The 21,420-nt window shown below is 42.2% G+C and overlaps 1 protein-coding gene across 1 annotated transcript in view; it reads right to left on the bottom strand.

The window, feature by feature from the left end:
• The window catches only part of LOC123691679 (fat-like cadherin-related tumor suppressor homolog), a 79,147-nt gene that overhangs the window by 44,614 nt on the left and 13,113 nt on the right, over positions 1-21,420 (bottom strand). The window contains exons 7-26 of the mRNA XM_045636195.1: positions 20,927-21,076; positions 20,446-20,607; positions 19,693-19,900; positions 19,069-19,208; positions 18,661-18,929; positions 18,130-18,350; positions 15,859-16,084; positions 15,138-15,366; positions 13,487-13,588; positions 13,020-13,250; positions 11,993-12,520; positions 11,594-11,860; positions 10,967-11,099; positions 8,099-8,320; positions 7,919-7,942; positions 6,940-7,176; positions 5,459-5,680; positions 2,321-2,721; positions 2,066-2,218; positions 439-742 (exon numbers count right to left, since the gene is read on the bottom strand). Of these exons, the coding sequence (XP_045492151.1) occupies positions 439-742; positions 2,066-2,218; positions 2,321-2,721; positions 5,459-5,680; positions 6,940-7,176; positions 7,919-7,942; positions 8,099-8,320; positions 10,967-11,099; positions 11,594-11,860; positions 11,993-12,520; positions 13,020-13,250; positions 13,487-13,588; positions 15,138-15,366; positions 15,859-16,084; positions 18,130-18,350; positions 18,661-18,929; positions 19,069-19,208; positions 19,693-19,900; positions 20,446-20,607; positions 20,927-21,076 (4,429 nt within the window). The remainder of the gene's footprint in view (positions 1-438; positions 743-2,065; positions 2,219-2,320; positions 2,722-5,458; positions 5,681-6,939; positions 7,177-7,918; positions 7,943-8,098; positions 8,321-10,966; positions 11,100-11,593; positions 11,861-11,992; positions 12,521-13,019; positions 13,251-13,486; positions 13,589-15,137; positions 15,367-15,858; positions 16,085-18,129; positions 18,351-18,660; positions 18,930-19,068; positions 19,209-19,692; positions 19,901-20,445; positions 20,608-20,926; positions 21,077-21,420) is intronic.

Here is a 21,420-nt window from a genome sequence, read left to right as displayed (position 1 = left end):
TATTTCATCAGAAAAACGCGAATTTTTTTTACGCTAGTCACAAATGTGCCAACCATAAAGCGTTGCACTGCACACACATTTGCAGTCTCTACGAGTCTACAGTGTGACTGTCAAAACGATAATTTTGTATGGACCATTTTTTGGCCGCGAAATCACACAATATAATATTCGACGAGTTTCAACAAGTTGCTGATTTAAGTTAGCGACACACACAATAGGTAGTGTTGTTAGACATATTATAACCTTTTTTACACCGAGTACTATTAATGATGCCAAAGTATGAAGGTACTTTTGCAATTTAAAAATTTTATTATGAATTGATCTTCGGGCAAAGATACCCATAAGGGCAATGTTGGCATATTTCACGGTACATTTAATGGATTTTTTCAACTTTTTTCCATAAAAAATTTTCACTGCAGAAAATAACACATAGTTTACCGTATGCGGACGCATTGCGAGCAAACGACAGCGCCCCAGTGAGCGGGTCGACCGCGAAGAGGCCGGCGGCGTCGGAGCGCAGCTCGCCCTCGTACACCGAGTAGACGAGGCGCGCGTTCTCGCCCGCGTCGGCGTCGCCGGCCGACAGCGTGAGGAAGGGCGCGAGCGGCGCGCGGTCCGCGCGCACGGCGGCGCGGTACTCGCGCAGCGGGAACACGGGCGCGTTGTCGTTGGCGTCGCCCACGCGCACGCGCACCACCGTGTGCCGCACCAGCCCGCCGCCGTCGCTCGCCATCACTGGCACCTAGTTATACAAGTATTTACGACTAGGTTAATAGTAGTAATAATTGATTGATATAGTAGATTGATACAGGCATAATATTGTTAGACGTAACTTTTGATTTAATATTTTTGTGGATAAATAGTTGTCTCTGTTTCCTGTCCGAACATGCTTAGTGCCGCATTCGTACGAATCGTGCCATAGGCACGATTCGTACGTAGTAGCTCGTATAAGCTCGTCGTAGCTCAGACGTTGTTTATACGATGTTTTGACCCACTTTGCTAATAGTCGTTGACTTACTGTGATTTGTTATCAACTGTCTACATCAATTATTAGGCAGTTGTGTAGAATCGCAGTACAGTCACGAGCATAAATACCTATATGTATTACTATTTGCAGATTGGCAAAAATATCTGTCACAAGAACGAGTTCAATAATAGGTATCTGTCTGCCCGTATGCCATATACCTATTATTTGCCTCCCAGTTTATGTCACATAATTATGCTTTTGTGAGGAATCAATGCAAAATACAGAAATATAAAATTTTGTCAGATATTATTGCCCCCTAGTTGATGTCACATATATTTTATGCTTTTTATGAGGAATTAATGTAAAATACTGAAATATAAAATTGTGTCAGATATAATTGTCTCTAGGTGACGTCACATAGGTATTTATGCTTTGAGAGGTTATCACAATTATTTGCTTTACATTTTCACATAATTTTAATGCCACTTTTCATGCTGCCTACTAATCTATACTTATTATTATAAAGCTGAAGGGTTTGTTTTGTTTGTTTGAACGCGCTAATCTCAGGAACTACTGGTCCGATTTAAAAAATTCTTTCGGTGTTAGATAGCCCATTCATCGAGGAAGGCTTAGGCTATATTTCATCACGCTAAGACCAACAGAAGCGGAACCACGCGGGTAAATCGCGGAGCGCAGCTAGTGTCAGATATTTTTGCTGTATACGGGCAGACTGATATTCTTGAACTTGTTCTTGTGACAGATATTTTTGCTAATCGCCCCCTAGTTATATATTATTGCTCGTGGCTGAACATTCTTATTACATTCAAACTAATATTTAACCTAGCTCCGAGTGTTATATTATATTATGCACCAACGATGATCATATTGTGTGTCCATCGTTGATGTACTAGATGTTTGCAGATAATTATGTAGTTTAGGCAATAATATAATATAACTATGTACTTAATTATAAATATTGGTACTTATACAAGTAAATAATCAAAACTAAAGCATAAAATGGAAGCAGTCTTCCATTCTTTACATATGGAATGGATATATAAGAATATAAAATTATACTATAGATGTTTTTGATATTACCTCCCATTCAGCGCGCGTCTCTCTATCCAGCGGCACACGCGTGCTGAGAGCGCCGCTTGTGGCATCTATTGAGAACGTCTCACGTAGCTTCGCCGATGGAATTGAATAGGTGATGACGCCATATTCCCCGGCATCGTCGTCATACGCTTTTACCTAAAAATATACCACATATTAAACGAAGCAAACTAAACAACAGAGGTAAACGTATCGCGTTTCGTGCGAAGGCGTAAATAGACAAGTGATACGATAACTCACCGTAGTCAGCAGCAGCGGCGGCGGTTGGTTCTCGAGAGCGCGAGCCTCGTGCACGAGGTGCGGGAAGTGCGGCGGCGCGCGGTTGGCCGGCGCCAGCGACAGCTTGACGCGCGAGAAGGCGGCGCGCGCGCCGTCCGACACGGACACGTTGAGCGAGCGCGCGCCGCTCGCGTTCCAGGCGCGCGGCTCGGTGAGCGACAGCACGCCGGTGAGCGGATGCACGGCCAGCGCGCGGCGCTCGGGCGCGCCCTGCAGCGCGTAGCGCAGGCGCGGCGCGTCCGCCTCGTCCGGGTCCCACGCGGCCGCGCGCGCCACGGCCGTGCCGCGAGCCGCCTCCTCCGACACCAGCGCCGTCACCACCGTGCGCTCCATGCGTGGCGCGTTGTCGTTCACGTCGTCCACTGTTTTAAATACGAAATAGGTATTAACTAATAAAGAATAAAGAATTAAAGAATAAAGAATAACTGTGTAACGTTGGGGCATTTCACGCGAAGAGGACACAGATTTCAAGGTCAGGTTTTAGATTTCGGTTATATTAATTTATTATGTTACGCCTGTATTATACAGGGTATCCCACTGTTGGTATACTAAGCTCATAGGAGGTTATAGTTTTGCATACGCATAGTACCTACGTAAAAAATACTTATAAAATTCCAGACGCATTCTTTTTTCAAATAGATGAATTCTTAAAACTCTATGTGTACACCCATAACAAGCAACCCGCCCAACTTTGCCACCAGCACGTGAGCAATCGTTTAAGATTATGTTTTCATAGACAAAATGCTCACATTAGAGAAGCGGTATATGCCGGTTGCGCGAATCTAAAGAAGAAAACATGGATTTTCAGGAAAAAATTAGCAAAAAATTTTTGACATCATTTTGTTGTTTTTTACGTGATCAGTGTATGCAACACTACAAGTCCCTTCGCGCTTAGTATTCCAATAGTGGGACATCCTGTATATCCTCGATATGTATACGAAATATTTTTGCATTTAGAAGCTTAGTTTTCAAAAAAAGGATATTGCTGCGCTTCGTCATTATTACATTTAGCTTCTAAACTGCTCCTATGACCACTCTATAACTTTGCATAAAGTTTAAGCATAATATAAGCCATTTATTAAATGAACTGGTTCTCGAGAGCGCGAGCCTCGTGCACGAGGTGCGGGAAGTGCGGCGGCGCGCGGTTGGCCGGCGCCAGCGACAGCTTGACGCGCGAGAAGGCGGCGCGCGCGCCCAGTTCACAAGAAAGGTAGCAAGAAGAAATGTAGCAACTACCGCGGAATTGCTCTGCTGCCAACAGCATATAAAATCCTGTCGTACATATTGCTGGACAGACTGGAACCCTACGCGGAAAAAATTCTCAGTGACTATCAGTGTGGGTTTCGTCGGAACCGAAGTACGATAGATCAGATCTTCCTCCTCAAACAGATCATGGAAAAGAGGTGGGAATATGCTCAGAGCATGCACGCACTATTTGTGGATTTCGAAAAATCTTACGACAGTATCGATAGGGGCGCCCTGTTCGCAATTTTAAAGGAGCTTGGAATTCCAACCAAACTGGGGGACTTAATAAAAGCGGCTATTGGAGACAGTAACATGCGAGTGAGAGTAGGCAAGGAACTAACAGAAGAGTTTGCGGTTTTCACCGGATTTAAGCAGGCGATTCTCTGTCGCCTGTGCTATTCAATTTGGTACTGGAATACATCCTGCGGAAAATGCTTGCATTGGACTGCGGAGTGCTACTAAATGGAAAGCATAAGGTAATTGGATATGCAGACGACCTCGCATTGCTTGGTGAAAACCGTGACGAAGTTAGCAAAGCCGCTGAGATCTTGAACGAAGAAGCAGAAAAGTTCGGACTAAAAATAAATGTCAAAAAAACGGAATATCTCCACATGAAGCGCTATAGGGACACACGAACGCAGCGCCAAAATCTACAGGTTGGAGATACGACGTACGCGGGAGTAGCTAGCTTCAGATATCTGGGTTGCACGAAAACTGATGCACACACTATCGAGGAAGAAATCAAAATCCGCATCCAAAATACCCTCAAGTGTGGTGCAGCCTTGCATAAAGTGCTCGGGTCCAGGCTTTTAAGTAAAAACACCAAACTGCGGATATACAAGACGGTTATAAGACCAATACTTACATATGGTTGTGAAGCCTGGACCCTAACCCAGAATGAAGAGCGTAACCTTTTAGTTACCGAACGAAGCTTCTTAGGAAGATCTTTGGTCCTATCCAACAAGAGGATGGAAGCTGGAAAGTCCGTAAGAATGCCGATTTAGAAAAACTCATGGCCGAGCCAAATATACTTGGGGAAATAAAATCACGACGCCTGCGTTGGCTCGGTCATGTAGAGCGAATGGGTGAGGAGCGAGGTCTGAAGAGAGCATACTTGGGTCGTCCGTCGGGCCGACGGCCAGTTGGTCGACCCAAGTATCGCTGGCGCGATCAAGTGGAGAGGGACCTGAGTAAGCTCCAAGCCAATGACAATTGGCAAGAGACCGCTCAGGACCGGGGAAGGTGGAGAGTTCTCGTCTCGGAGGCCAAGACCCACTTCGGGGTTTCAGCGCCACAGGAGTAAGTAAGTAAGTAAGTATTTATTAAATGATCTTAAAAAACTTAGAATATTAAAAAAAATATATTATTCTTTTTCTCAGAAATAAAAAATAAATTCGTAATGGAAAATATGAGGTTAAAAAGGTTATTGGTTAATTTTTCAGTCATAAATTTATTTAAAAATAACTTTTCTTGAATTTACAGAGATGCGGTAACACATCGCAGCATCGCAGTTATCTGGTTGAATCTGCTATTTGATTGACATTGAGTGACTCCTATTCATAAATGCACCAACCAGCTAGTGCCATTTCTGTCTTTTTTAACAATTACTTTTTTGTTACAGTGTAAAAAGTTATGTTTTCTGAAATTCATAAATACCTATATGTCTCATCTATTCTTCTTTTATATTTTGGCGCAATAAATTGTTCAATAGTGTATTAGTGTTAGTTATACAATATACAATATAATAGATACCTATACCCATTGCGCGTGTACTTGTCTTGCTAATAAACTGCTTACTTAAGGATCTTTAACTTTGAGTAAATAAATGTTTGAGATCATCGATGTGAAACGAACCCGTAATGAACAAGTGTGCAGTGGTGAAGAGCGGCGGCTGGCCGCGGTCGGTGGCGGTGAGCAGCAGGTGGTGCGCGGCGCGGCGCTCGCGGTCGAGCGGCGCGGCCACGCGCACGGCGCCCGACCCGCTCTCCACCGCGAACAGCGCCGCGTCGTCCGTGCTCCCCTCCCTCCCCTGCCCGCCCCACGCTGACAGCGTGTATACTATTTCGCCGTTGTCGCCTGCGATGCAAACGAAATCGAACTTTTCTAATTAGTAATGATTTTAAATTTATTATGTATTTTGATTAAATCATAATACACAGTTTCAAGTAAAGATTGTTTGATTCCAATTCTATTGTCTGTTCAAGGTTGTAGAATCATCTCTTCCAACGATCCATCCCTTTTGCACGCCTCATAAGCGAAGCGTTGAGGTGGGTACTACTGTCACTTTGCGCAAAACATCTGATTTTTCAAACTTAAAATGTCTTTATGTATCATACATTGCACTTGTAAGATAATACATACACACACATATTAAGAAAAAACACTATTTTTAACATTCATGATATTTTTGATGTCATTTTTGTTATTTAAACTAGTTAAAAAACAGTTTAAAAAAGTTCTGTCTTGGACGTCCGTGTGTCTGTATGTGCGGAGGATTTTCTTGTTAACACGATAGCGACCGAAATACTTTACTAATCGAGTCTTTTTTTTTCTCTTACGCTTGAGTATGCTCAGGAAAAGAACCCTTTCATTTTTCAGGGTCTGATTCGATGTGGTTTAATTGTTATTAAATAAACAAAAAAAAAATATCGACTGTTCTCCATAATTTTGGTATATCTATATATAATATTTTTTTTTTTCATATTTATAGTGTACTCAAAATTCACCATTATAAACTCGATTCTTTATACTATAAGCCAAGGTTTAAAAAAATAAGTTGGTAGTCAGTCCCTTAAACCTGCGCAGTTTCACATCTAGGTGGGGCCACAAGAAAAATAGCTCAATTATTACGGTAACGCTTTCTTTACTTTTCCAACTGTTTTATTTTATTTCTTTTTTATATTTATAGTGTACTCTTTATAAATAATCAATTTTATTGTAAAGGATGAGATTATGAGGCGTGCACTTTTGGATTTTCCAAACTATTTCCGATTTCTTCTGCCTGTTGATGTGCCTTAATGTAAAGCTAGAACTGTTGCTGATTTTCAGCGATCGGGTTGAGCAACAAAATCGTCATTATAGCAACTAATTAGCAACAAAAAAGCAACAAATTCTGGCGTTGTTTTTTTTTTTTTAATTTCGCTAATTTTTCATCGCCAGCTTTACAGACCTCAGAATTTCTTATCTCGTATTCTTCTTTTACTTCGTTAATCGTGAGTTGTTAAATGACTTCGCGCGCTCGCTTACTTAATTATCATAAACTGTTTGATTGCTAAGATAAAATGGGTAGAATTTATAATTTTTTTCATTGGGAAATTAAAATAGACATTAATTACCAGTGTCGAGGTCGGCCGCAGCGACTCGTATGACGAGGTCGCCGACCGCCGCCGCCTCCGAGACGTGCGCGCGGTACTCGTCCTGCGCGAACTCGGGCGCGCAGTCGTTGACGTCGAGCACCGTGAGCGTGAGCGCCAGGTCCGCGTAGGCGCCCGTGACGCCGTCCGTGGCGCGCACGGTGAGCGCGTGCGAGCGCGCCGTCTCGTAGTCCAGCGCGCCCGTCGCCACCAGCGTGCCTGCGCCCACAACCCGGTCACCTCCTGGCCTAGCCTCTTCGTGACGCCGGTTCGCTTATTTTGTTATATTTCGATCGAACGTCAAATGTTCCGAAACATACCTATCTATTGCAAACCAGCGGCACGAATGAACCAGCTAAGCGTATTTTACCAAATGATTTTTTGTAAGCTTCGTCAGTGCGAATGAAAATGTACGTGTGAAGGTGTAATAAACTATGTTTAACATAGAAAATAATATTTAATAATCCGCATTAAAAAAAATTATAACAACGAATCCCACTACTCAGACAACCGTGATCAGTGAAAACATTTAGCTAATAGTTTCTTTCTCTAATTTGTATACATACCTAATATATTTTTGGATTTTCTCCTTTTTAGATAACAAAAACAATCTCAACACACAAAGAATGAAACTATTCATGTAATATACAAGGAATCAACAAAATTTAAGCGTTCAACAGCTCAAACCTTGAAATCTCAAATTAAGTAAGCATAATATCATTTTATAATTTATTTAAAATGTTACATACAAACAAATAAATAACTAGTTTGTGCGATTATTGATGATGCGTGAAACAATGGAGTCGGGTCGATTCGGGATAAAAGGCGGAGTAAATTATTTAAAAGCGGGTGGATTTCGGATTAAAGGGTCAAATAAATAAATCTCAAACGAGGCAAATGAATCAGCTCACACTACACGGTCGGATGAAAACGCAACCAAGCGATAACGGCCTATACTCACACGGGCTAGTCCCCCCGTCGCGGGCTGTGGGACAAAATGAATTAGTTAGTACGGCTAGCGGCACGGAAGACGAACGCTACGCCGGCCGCACCCTTAGCGATTCAAATACAACGTAACTACGGGCAAGGGCGCGGGCCGGCAGCGCTCGCGATCCCGGCTCGGCACGCGGGGAGCGCTCACCGGTGTCGAAGTGTATCTCGAAGAGGTCGGGCGCGTCGTGCAGCGTGTAGATGAGCTGGCGGTTGAGCGGCGAGCGCGCCTGCAGCGGTGGGCCGAGCGGCGCGCCGGGCGGCACGTCCTCGCGCACGGAGCGCGCCTCGTGCGCGCGCTCCCAGCGCGGCGCCCCGCCCCCGCCCCACACGCGCACCGACACCTCCGCCTCCGCGCCGCACGCCGGCACGCCTGCCACGAAGCCATACACTTATTGCCGCTACTCATCTCTATTTAGTATTTACCACAGCTTAACGTTTCACTAATGTCAATATTTATACGTTTCTACTTTAAACCTATTCAATTGTGCCATATTAATCTATACATATAATAAATCTGTAGAAGGGTCAATTCTGTACATTGAAAATATTGAAAAAATAAATAGCAGGAGGTGTTACTGGATCGATACCAAACCCAAATATGTGATTAAAAAAAATTTTGTCTGTCTGTCTGTCTGTCTGTCTGTCTGTCTATATGTGAAGGCATCACGTGAAAACTAGCGGTTCGATTTCGATGAAACTTGGTATAATTATACCTTATTATCCTGGGCGTAAAATAGGATACTTTTTATCCTGGAAAAATACGTAGAAAAAAATTAATCTTAATTTTTCAGTTTTATCCATAGACGTTGTTCCGTAGAACGGCGAACACACATTGCGTATTATTATAGGCCTAGCCGTATTTGGGAATTGGGTCCAATAGATATTTATAAGATGTTATTGACAGAGGTACTCAAAATGGAGAAATAACCATCCACGCGAAGACCGACATCCGCGCGGACGGAGTCGCGGGCGGAAGCTAGTATTGCATATTTTTTATCTACACCGGACTGGGTCTGGGACTATCTGACCGGTGGCATGCTCTTCAAACTCGAGGATGTGATGCTTAGATATGATATAAATTATTTTTAGAAATTCCACGAGCCTGGTTTCCATATTAGTTTGAATGTAATAAGAATGTACTTCGATTCTACACAACTGGCTAATTTATGTAGTCAGTTGATAACAAATCAAATCTACCAATGATGCAATTATTTTATTCCTTAACACATTCAATTCTTCAAAACATCGACGCAAAAATATTGACTACTGTATTATACTTTGACATGTCAAAAGTGTTCGATAGAGTGTGTGTCACATGAATTATTATTAAAAAAATTAGAGGCATATGGAATTCGAGGGATTGTGTTAGATTGGTTCCGATCATAATATCTAAAAAATAAAAAAACAAAGTGTTATTATTACTCGGACTAATAAGACTTATGAGAAAGAAACATACCAAACAGAATATATTATTATATTTAACCAGTGTGGTGTACCTCAAGGAAGTGTCCTGGGGCCTATTATATATTTGTTTTATATTAATGACATTATAGACATAACAAATCGTAAAATAATTCTATACGCGGATGACATATCGATAATTTTTGAATCTGACATTAAAATCTTTGACATTATGAATTTTAACAACGACATAATAAATAATTTGGACAAATTGATAAAATGGCTTAGCACAAATAATCTTAAAATCAATCTTACTAAATCTAACTACATGACATTTTCGAATCCTCTGCGCAATAATTTAAAAATAGAATATGGTGATGTAATTATGGAAGAAAAAAGTGAAACTTCATTTTTAGGTATTGTTTTAGACAATGAACTTAAATGGTCATCACACATTAATAAGGTCTGTAGTAAAGTTAATAAATTTGTATATGCCCTGAGGCGCCTACGAAAAATTACGGATTTAAGAACCACTCTATCGACTTATCACGCTCATATAATATCTATCTTGAGATACGGTCTTATAATCTGGAGTAATGGCGTAAACATCAGAAAAGCGTTCATCTCACAAAAAAAAAACATACGCGCGATTTGTGGCGTAGGTCCGTACGAATCGTGTAAACCGCTATTTATTAAACTCAAGTTGTTAACTTTGCCGTGCTTATATATTTACGAAATTTGTATTTTTGTAAAAAGACATAAATATATTTTTAACACGGCCCAAGAAATATACAGCAACGACCACCGTCATCCAAATAGACTTGTTTACAATAAAACACCCAGGACCACTTTGTATACCAAAACTTGTCATGCTATGTGTATTCGTATATTCAATAAACTTCCTGAAACTATAAAAATGTTAAAAATCCGTCCTTTTAAGACAAAACTATATGAGTGGCTAAATAATAAAAATTTCTATAATGTATCGGAATATTTAAATTTGTGACATTGAATGATATTATGTTTAATTTTGACTAATGAATATACAATAATATAATGTGTACCTTTTATGATGTGACAATGAGATAATGTACTTTTTATATAAATTAATGTTGCGGAGCTGATATACCTATTTGCACGCCATTTATGGCTAATGTGTTGATTCGACCTATAATGTAATTTTGTTATCTTTGTACTTACACACATTATGCAAATAAAGAAATTTATTATTATTATTTATAATCACAGCAAGTCAACAACGACTATTAACAAAGTGAGGGTAGTTGGGTCAAACGTTGTATAAGCCACGTCTGAGCCACGCCACGATTCAAAGGATGCGGTATTTTATAGTATTCGACAGCTAAGCATGTTCTGACAGGAAATACTGACAAGTATTCATTCACAAAAATATGAAACCAAAAGTTACGTCTAACACGGCCATACTGACAATCGTACATTCTCGTACGTCTTTTCTCGTATTACAACACTACGGTAGTTCATCTCGGGATAACACAACCATCCTACCTCGGCCACACTGACCTAACAGAACACCAACCACATCCACATGACTCAACGCGCATAAAGAAGTTTCACTTCAAAGTTGACTCGTAAGTACCTCCGTCAAAGGCGGCTATGACGAGCGTATAGAGCTGGTTGTGTGCGTCCAACGTCTGCTTCAGCGAGATGAGGCCGGAGCGGCGCTCCACGCGGAACAGCTCGCCGTGCCCACGCTTCATTTCGTAACGTACCTGGAGACAATTCGGTGTTTTACTAATCATTCTTTGGGGAAAAGGTCAATTATGAAGTTCAATACGATTACTATCGTCTTTCTTTTGATATTGTATCAGGCAGTAGAGTTTTTTTAATGTTAGGACTTTTATCGTCGAAAAAAGCTCACTGTTTAGGGGTAAAATTGATTTTTAATAAATAATTATTAAGCTATTGCATAGCTTCTATCGCGGGGACTGAATCGAGAAATTTCGTAACGAAAAAAAACCTCACACTCCCCACTCCGACGGGCTCGGAGGTGTGGCTTGAAGGCATGCTATGCAATAGCTTTACCGCGGCAGTCCCCGAGTGCCACACGTCTTTTTTATGGTATTCTCTAGTGTTTGACTTTACGCGAGTATTATACATTTAGAAATTAAAGATTTTAACGAATTAATACTTCGCGTTTAAAATCCGTTAAATCTTTAATTTCTAATAATTATTACTTTTTAACGTAACCATTACTATCACTCACTTCGCCGTTATCGTTGGCGTCTGCGTCGACGGCCTTGACGGTGAAGACGGGCGTGCCCGGCTCGGCGCCGGCCAGCACGGCGGCCACGTAAGGGCGCTCCACGAACACGGGGCAGTTGTCGTTGACGTCGGTGAGCGCCACGGTGAGGCGCGCGTGCGCCACGCGGCCGCCCGCGCCGCGCGCGCGCACCAGCAGCGTGTACGCGGCGCGCGCCTCGCGGTCCAGCGCCGCGCCCGTGCTGCGCACCGCGCCCGACGTCGCGCCGATCTGCCGTTGCACACAATATACGCCACTCAACACAACTGGCTGATAAAACTTGTATTTTTTTTAACGAAACAAGTAAATGCAGCTGGTAGAACAAAAAATCATTCTAGCATAGACATCTGTCACTAAACTCACCTCGAATCCTTCGACCGGGTTCAGAATGCGAAATTCGAGATGTTCATTGAGCGCCGCTCCGAGGACGTTGAGCACGATGATCGTTACAGGTTTTGTAGAATTTTCTACGAGCGATGCGTAGTAATCAGTCTTTTGAAAGGCGAGCCCGGAATTATCCGGTTCTCGGACTTTTATGTTGACGCGCGCCGTGCTCGACAATACTCCATCGGAAACGCGGACCCGTAGCTTATGTTCGCTGTCAAGGACGCCGGGGTCGGCGACGCTCAGTTCGCCAACGGAAGATAAAGCGAAAGCGCCTTGTGGGTTCCCATCGATTATGTCGAATCTGAGTTTCTCTGGAGCGTCCGGTTCGTCAGGATCGCTGGCGGACAGCGACAGCACGGACACGCCGCTCGTGGTGGGCAGCAACACGGTCACGTCGTACGAAGCTTGAGAGAAGTTCGGCGGACAGTCATTCACATTCGTAACTTCGACGGTGACATGCGCTATACTGTCCGAAGGTAGTCTCGGTTTGCCCATATCTAAAACCTGAAAAATTAAACTCAAACATTCAATCAGAATTCTTCTAGAAGCACTTTTGAATCGAAATAACAGTTTTGACATAATATAATATTCTTTGGATACCTTGCACAATACGAACATAAAATTATTCATTACTTAATCAATAATAATTGTGAAAATAGTTATCAAGATTAATAAAAATAAAATATTGTTATTATTATATATTGTAATTAAATAATTTGTTAATGTATATTAATATGTTCTATATAATTTCGAGAACTGTTGTCAATGCCGTGTAGACCTGTTATTGATAAATGCATAATATTAATGAATTGATAATGTTTATTGTATGAATGTCAAATCTATTTATTGTTGGTGTGCCTAATAAATTTATTATTATAAAACATTAAATCCTGGCTTCTCACACTCCTATTTTTGAACATGCAAATATTATACTCGTGTGGCATGAAATAAGAGACGTAATGTATAACTAAAATAGATAAGTGAAATGAAACGTCGTACATACCTTGACAGTGAAGCGGTGCGTCCGCTGCGTCTCGAAGTCGAGTCTCCCGGCGAGGTGCAGCGCGCCCGTGACGGGGTCGACGCGGAAGGGCGCGGCGGGCGCGGCGGGCGGCTGGCGCAGCTCGAAGGCGCGCTGGCGGTTGGCGGGCGAGTCGCCGTCGCGCGTGCGCAGCACCAGCGGCGCGCCCGCCTCCGCGCCCGCGTCCCACACCACGGCGCCCTCCTCCGCCGCCTGCGCGATGCGATCACTTTATATTATGTCAACTCACACGTACAACGTAAATATTTAACTTTCTAATTTATAATTGTGAGAAACTATGACATCAAATGGAAACGTAGTTGGTAAAAATATGTTTCACTTCTTAGCTACTTACCTATATAATAAATAGCACTTCTAGCATAATACTATACGATAAGCGGATAAATAAGATTATGACATATTCTTATAAGTTATTGTGTAAACCACACCTCTGAAATGATCCCGCGGAAGTTACGTTGTACGAACACGGGCGGGAATTCGTTGCGGTCCAGCACGTGAACTATGACTCGCGCTTCGGCGCTGCCTCCACCCTAATGACAAAAGAAAATAAAATAACGTCAGCAAGGTATAATTAATTATACTTTGTATTGCTGTTTCTTGATGGAACGTGATAGAACTTCATTTTAGTGATAGATTTAATATTATATAATTAATAATTTTAATATAAATAATTGACTTAGTTTACTAACTCAACAATTATTAAATTAAATTAACTAATTATTCATTCTCACTCACCTGCAACATAATATTTTCGCTTAATTTTTGTAGTATCTTTTTCTATTTATTGCGTATTCAGTAATTATTAATAATTAATTATTTTTTTATTCCTTACAAATCACTGAACTTTTTAACTGTAGAATTTTGTTTTAAATCTATTCTAATCTATACAGGGTTAGTTTTCAATGACCAGCCAAAATTTAAAATTAAGATCTAGATTAAACCAAAGGTACATTTGAAATATTATTGTCGAATAAAAAAAATAAAAATAATAGCATTCATTTGAAAGAAAGAAACAAAAGTTTATTTAACACCACACACATAATAAAAGAAAAAAAAATACAAATAAAATAAAAGCAACAAATGAAAAAAAAAATAGTGACTTATTCCTAATCAGTGTGGTGCTAAAAAGGGTCGCCACTCAGCATGTGCTGCACTTGTTGTGAAGCGCTGATTTTCAGTAGCCCCTTGTTGGAGTGCCAGTCAATAGACTCGAGTTATAAAATATACATATTATTATAATTTCTTATGTATACTTAAATATAGATAATATATAAAAATAATGTCTTAAAAATTTCCTAAATCGTAAACACGCGATAAGTACAACGTCCTCGCTCTGCCGCTCGCCAGCTGAGAATCAATGCACTTGTGTGCGTGCGCGCATCGCCAAATTTATGTGTGCTAACTTCTACCTATCTAGGTTGTTCAACTGAATTGTGCTTTTGTAATGTCCACACGTTCGCTTTTTAGTGGCGGACAGGAATGAAATCTAATTAAAAAAAAAAACGTTTTTTTTTTTTCATTAGATCGGAAATGTTATCGATTCTGAACCATTTCTGAAAATTTGGCCGGTCATTGAAAACTAACCCTGTATAGTGCAGTCATTATAGTAAGTTCACCTCTTTTTCAAATTTGAAGTGGCATTTTCCACGCTTTTCCCGGACATTTTCACGCATTTTCCGGGAGTTTTCCGGGCATTTCCAGGCATTTTCCGGAGATTTTCCGGATATTTTACAGGCATTTCCCAGACATTTCTCAGGCATTTTCCGGGAATTTTCCGGTCATTATCCAGGCATTTTACAGGCATTTTCCGGACATTTCCCAGGTATATCCCAAGCATTTTCCGGGGATATAGGGAAGAAGCCTGGGAAATGTCCGGAAAATTCCCGGAAAATATCTAGATATCCCCAGAAAATGCTTGGGATATACCTGGGAAATATTCGGAAAATTGTCGATTATTTGATAATCTCAATTATCTGTTAGCTAAACCATTCTTACATATTATGGCGGCATAAAAACAAATTGTTAAAAATAAAGAGATTGTTACTTTATGGAATCAAATGTTAAAATATCGTATGTTACCATGTTGTAAGCGGTGACGGTGAGGTTGTAGGTGTCTCGCTCCTCGAAGTCGAGCGGCACGCGAAGGGTGAGCAGGCCGGCGGCGGGGTTGAGGCGGAAGCGGCCCGCACCGCCGCGCAGCGCGTACCGCACGCCGGCGCCGGCCGGGCTGCGCGCCTCCAGCGCCGCCACCAGCGTGCCGCGCGGCGAGTTCTCGTACACCTCGCACACGACCTCGTCCGACACGAACCTGCACGCGGTTATTGACTTGTCACATTTCTCTATTGTGAGTTGGCATCGGTACGTACACAATATTATTATGTGTCGATCTATCGATATTCTATACAAGAATAAGCATTCTTACAGCTTGAATCTATTCAAGTTTACAAATTTTTATTCTTTTCGATTAATATTTTTATAAATTCTAAGCTATTGTATAGCTTCTATCGCGGACCTTGAGTGCGGGGACCGAATCGATAAATTCCATAACGAAAAAACCTCACGCTCCCCACTCCGACGGGCTCGGAGGTGTGGCTTGAAGGCATGCTATGCAATAGCTTTACCGCGGCAGTCCCCGAGTGCCATACGTCTTTTTAATTTTTTCAAAATTACAGGATTGCGTGCTATAAAATATTTGGGTACTTGTGTTTAAGTTTTGTTTCTTAAATTTCTATCTTTTGTGTTCTTTCTATTCTGTTACTCCCGAATAACTAATGAGTGTAAATTGATATGAAATAGATACCTAGGTGGAGCGTCGTCGGGGTCGACGATGACAATGTGGAGCGGGATGGTGGAGGCCTTGTCGGAGGGCGGCGGGTTGGCGGCGCGCACGTGCAGCGTGTAGTCGCTGGGCCCGGCGGACGGCAGCGCGCGCGCCAGGCGCACGTCGCCCAGCACCGTGTCGATGGCGAACAGCCCGCCCGCGTCGCCGCCCGCCAGCGAGTACACCACCCGCGCCGAGTCGCCCGCTGGAAGGTTACATATAACACCTTACGATTCAAAATCAAACATTTATTTATTCAATTAGTCTTCTTCTAGAACCACTTTTGAATCGTCATAACATATTTTTAACATTTAACACCGATTTGGAAAGCAGTATCTATGGAGAAGAACCAGCAAGAAACTCCATAGTAGTTTTTTTTTAATTTATTTATTTATTTTATTTATTGGATTTGCCAACAGATGTACATCATTAATAATATATTTTGACTATGTGACATAATTAGCATGCATAGTAAGATGTAGATCCAATTGTATTTACCTGTGCAAATACAACATTCATTTCTGAGTTGTTTCAAATTAAAGTTTATTGTAGTTAACATAAATTCTTATCAGAAAACATTATTCAAAACAGTATAACTTTTATGTAAAACTTTTTATATGCAAACAAACTAAGAAAGTTGATGTCCACTTTTGTTCTACTTAAATCACAGTACTAAATAATATATTACGTTCGCGACAAACTCTAGCAATGACGTTGTTGAAGCCTAAATTGGTTCTATATCTTTTGACAAAAAATACATTGGTTTCCTAGAGTATCTCCTCGGAACAGCTTTATTAATTTTTGATAGAAGATTAGGACAAATATACGAATTAGTAACAATTTTATATAACAATATTCATCCATCTCCGATGTTTAAGACTTTCCATTTAAAAAAGTTTAATCTGAGGTTGTATAATTTTAACGATTTAAGTATTTGCTGATGAATAGTAAGTAGATAAAGAAACTTTTTCTGGAGAGACTTAAGTCTCACCATATGACATCGATAAGATAGATTCCAGACTGGTGAACAATATTCCAAGAGAGATCTTACTAATGAACAGTATATACAATTTTTAAGGGTAAAACAAACAAAAGGTAAAAATTTGCAATTCCTCCATAATAATATAACCCCAAGAAGTAGTAGTATGTTATTATTAAGCATCTCAATTCCATAATACACGGGTACCATCATAAGGAAGGTGCCCGGTCCTTTGGAAGGCTTACGTGGGGACACGGATCCAACACGCAGAGGCCCTTTCGAGAACTTTACTGTGTTGTGGGACACCAGCCGCAGCCTGCCCATGACTGCACTATAGAGATACAGCCCTGGGCAGTCCGCGGCCGATGTAGGACTATTGCAAGATAAGGAAACAAAATAAACTGGGCTATGGAAAGGGATGTTAATGGACCGGAATTTAGGACTATGGAAGACTATGGCACCTGCCTTTCTACTAAAATATAGCAAGAAATTGTTGGCAGGTGGTGACTCGCCCTCTCACTGTATGGGCCCCCGAAATAAGTTGCTGCAATAGTGCGACAAGGGAGCAACATATTGTGAGCAGCTAAGGGTGGAGAGGCGTCCCTGGACTTTAAACTACGATCACGCGCTCCCTGAGGGTCCAGCATCACGTGCCCACTCGCCACTTACGATTCGCATCCACCCTTCGAGCTAAAAGCTCTCCCGACTCCACTCTGGCCGGCCGGTTAAGGCAAGCCAGAGGTGGGGGTCCTGTCCTCGTCAGGCTTCACTGCGACCGGCCGGTGAAGGCAAGCCGGAGATGAAGACAGGGTCCTCCCCCGGGAGCACTCGGTTCCCGCGGGGTCGCTACTCCCCGACACCCCGCCACAAGGTGTCCTGCGGGTTGACTGATTGCACGGGTGGAATATCTACTGTCACGTAGACAATAGATATTCCAACCGTGGGCGATGGGGTCGTCACATCCCTACGCCCTTATTATTAATATTATTATATTGTAGTAATATTATTATATTGTAGTAAGTAGTAGTATATTATTATTAATATGATGAATAAAACCTAATTTTTTTTATCGAATGTTACACCTGTCTCGCACCTGGGTTATCTCCTCAAGAATGGTAGGTATTGTTTAAGGAATACGAACATGAGTGTGGCTGTAACTCTTTGTAAAATTTTATAAATTTGCATTTATTTATATTTAACGGTAGCTTGTTAGAAACTGTCCATTCCGAAATTCTAAAATCATTTCTACAATAACTGTTGAAGAAGCTCACCGTCGGCGTCGGGCGCGTCCCGGTCGGCAGCGCGCAGCGGGGCGAGCAGCGTGCCGGGCGCGGCGGTGCGGGGCGCGCGCAGCTCCCACAGGCGCCGGCCCCACTCCGGCGCGTGCTCGTCCGCGTCGTGCACGCGCACGGTGACGCGCGCGAACGCGACCGACGCGCGCGGCGCCTGGTCCCGCGCCCACACTGTCAGCTCGTGGATTGCAGCGCTTTCCCTGTAATTATTACTAACTTACTTTAATATCAAGAAGCAATAAAAACAGACGAATTTTTTTGGTAGACAAAAGGAAACAACTAAACTGAATTTCTATCATGATAGTAATTATTTATTTATTTTTAACGGTAAACGAGAAGTTTTTAGTTATATTAGCGTGAGATATAATAAATTTCTTAAACAACTGGAGATAGTCAACAGAAAATAAGGAAGAAATTGTTGACAGCACTGAAAATATTCATGTTGGATGTTACCGGTAAGTATATTGATAAATGATTATCGCTAGACGAAACGCATAATATATCGATTACCTGTCGAGTGGGCGCGCGAGCTCGAGCAGGCCGGAGAGCTCGTGCAGGCGGAAGAGCGGCAGGTCGGCGGGCGCGCGCGCGGCGTGCAGCCCGTACAGCAGGCGCGGCTCGCCCCCCGCGCCCCCCGCACCCCCCGCACCGCCCACTCGCGCCCGCAGCGTCAGCAGCGCCAGCCCCGCGCGGCTCGCCTCCGACACCTCCACCACGTACTCGCTCTGTGTGAACGACACACCGCCCTCGTTCGCGTCGTTGATCACTGTTATGTTCACCTGGTGACGGACATTGGCTACCAATTAATATTGATATTCATATAGAAACTCGAATTAATTAAAATATCGCCTTCTGAAACTAAAAGTTATATTTAGGTATTACCTATTTGTCATTTTAATATTGTGTAAATAAACTCACCGCAGTGTAAACAGTATTTAGTCCATCAGTGACGGAGATGTTGAGACAGTACCGCGGCCGCCGCTCCCACAGGAGACGCCGCGCTAGCACGAGACTCCCGTCTTCACGGCCAATCACAAACTCTCGATCGGGGTCACCGTCTAAGTATTTTGAAAGATTAAGAAAATATTTTAATGAAATGTTAAATAAAATCGTCATAAAAGTATCTGTTTAATATGGCACTATAATTAATAACTAACTCTAACTCAAACATTTATTTATTCAATTAAACTTCTTCTAGAAGCACTTTTGAATCGTCATAACATATTTTTACATTTACCACCGATTCGGAAAGCAGTATTTATGGAGAAGAACCGACAAGAAGGGACTATAAAGACTACGACTTCCAGTTCGAAAGCTAAAAGAACACCTAGGTCCTAGATAATCAATTTTGGTGTAGAACACATTCATAGGCGGCGGGCATCACTTTCCAGCCTGCCTGCTTAACGATAAAAAAAATGTCTTAAATATCTTTAGTAGCGATAAAAATAGGGAGTAGGCAAATTTTTATTTTATTACAATTTCATTGTCTTCCTACTGATATGACGCGGGGCCACATTAAAAGAAAATTATTAATAAGCTCACCGACGATATCGTAGTAGAGCGCATCGCCATCCGCGTCGGTGGCCTGCAGCAGCGCCAGCAGGAAGCCGGGCGCGTCGAGCTCGGCGGCCTGCAGCGTGCCGCCCGGGCGCACCGCCGGCGCCGCGCCGCCGCCCGCGCGCGCCGCGCCCCGCACGCGCACGCGCGACACGCCGCACCGAGCGCGCGCCCCGCCGTCGCACGCGCGGACCTTGTGGACACGACGGAGCCGATCAATTAACTTATGATCGTAGTGACAATACTGAGTAGTGAATATTGAATTATAATAATATGATCCCTTTTAAATTAATTAAGTGCAAGAATATTTTATAAACATTTTATCGTTTTTAGTACATGTACACACAAAAAAAAATGTGTGCGTGTACTAGTGTAGGTACACACGTAAGAAGTGAAACTTCTTTATGACCTTATTTTTCAAAAAATAATTTACTATATGTAACTTCAATACGTCGTCGTCGTGTCAACTGAAATACGTCGAATCACGCGTGGTAGGATAAAGAAAAAGATGGCGCGTAACGGAAAAATGTCACGCGTAACGAAAAAATGTTACACTAAATTTTTTTCCAACCCCGATAAAGAAGTTTCACTTCAATAAGTTAAGTATTGTTGAAATATGTAAAAATCAATCCTATTGTTTAGAATTTAGATATTTGAACGATGTTTCAATATGGTCTCGACTTGCTCTCGACAGATTATGACGTGTCGCTGTAACACAATATTTGTTGTATGACTTACGGTGAGATCGTATGCGAGATGCGAGGCAAGGGGCAGGTCCGGAGCGCAGTAGACGCGGCCGGAGCGCGCATGCACCCGCAGCGCGCCGCGCGCCGCCGCCCGCGCGCGCCAGCTGTAGCGCACCGTGCCGTTTTCTGCGGCGTCACTATCTAGCGCCGTCACCTGGTGATACGTTCACAATAATTTCACATCAAATAATATAGGATACTTTTTTGCCCGACTTTAACCAGACTAAAAATTATGTTAAATGGATATCTAAAGCATTGCAACTGAATAATTCATAAATTTGTGATGTGTGAAAATAAAAGAGAAAAAAGAGCGTGTGTGCCGAGCACACGTGTCAGAAGTGAAACTTCTTTGGCAAGATTCAAAGATACTCCATGATGTGACGATGTTGCCATGACGCGACCTTAAATTTTTACTCTCAACGCGCCTAAAGAAGTTTCATTTCAAAAATATACGTGATAGTTAAGTAAATTACAGTAGTGACGTAGGTATGTTCCATCGTCTTCTCGTCCCCGTCCCACTCGTCCCAGTGCAGGCGTGTTCCGGAGCCCTCTTCGTCGTCCTCTCCTTCTCCATCTCCTTCGGAACTGCTCTCTTCTCCTTCGGCCGCTGATGCTTCGTCGTCCTGCAAAATATTATATTGTTAGACGTAACTTTTGATTTAATATTTTTGTGTATGTTGGGGTAAATAGTTGCCAATGTAGTTGTCATTATTTCATGTCTGAATATGCTTAGCTGTCGAATACTATAAAAAGCCGCTTTCCTTTGACTCGTGGCGCATTCGTCCGAATCGTGCCTAGGGACTCGGACGTTGTTTATACGACGTTCGACCCAACTACCCACACTTTACTAATAGTCGTTGACTTGCTGCGTTTTGATATCAACTACCTACATCAATTAGGTAGCTGTGTAGAATCGCAGTACATTCTTATTACATTCAAACTAATATTTAACCCGGCCTCGCGTGTA

The sequence above is a fragment of the Colias croceus genome, chromosome 5 (assembly GCF_905220415.1).
Source record: "Colias croceus chromosome 5, ilColCroc2.1".
NCBI classification, from domain to species: domain Eukaryota; kingdom Metazoa; phylum Arthropoda; class Insecta; order Lepidoptera; family Pieridae; genus Colias; species Colias croceus.
This window is presented reverse-complemented; position numbering and strand designations above follow the sequence as displayed.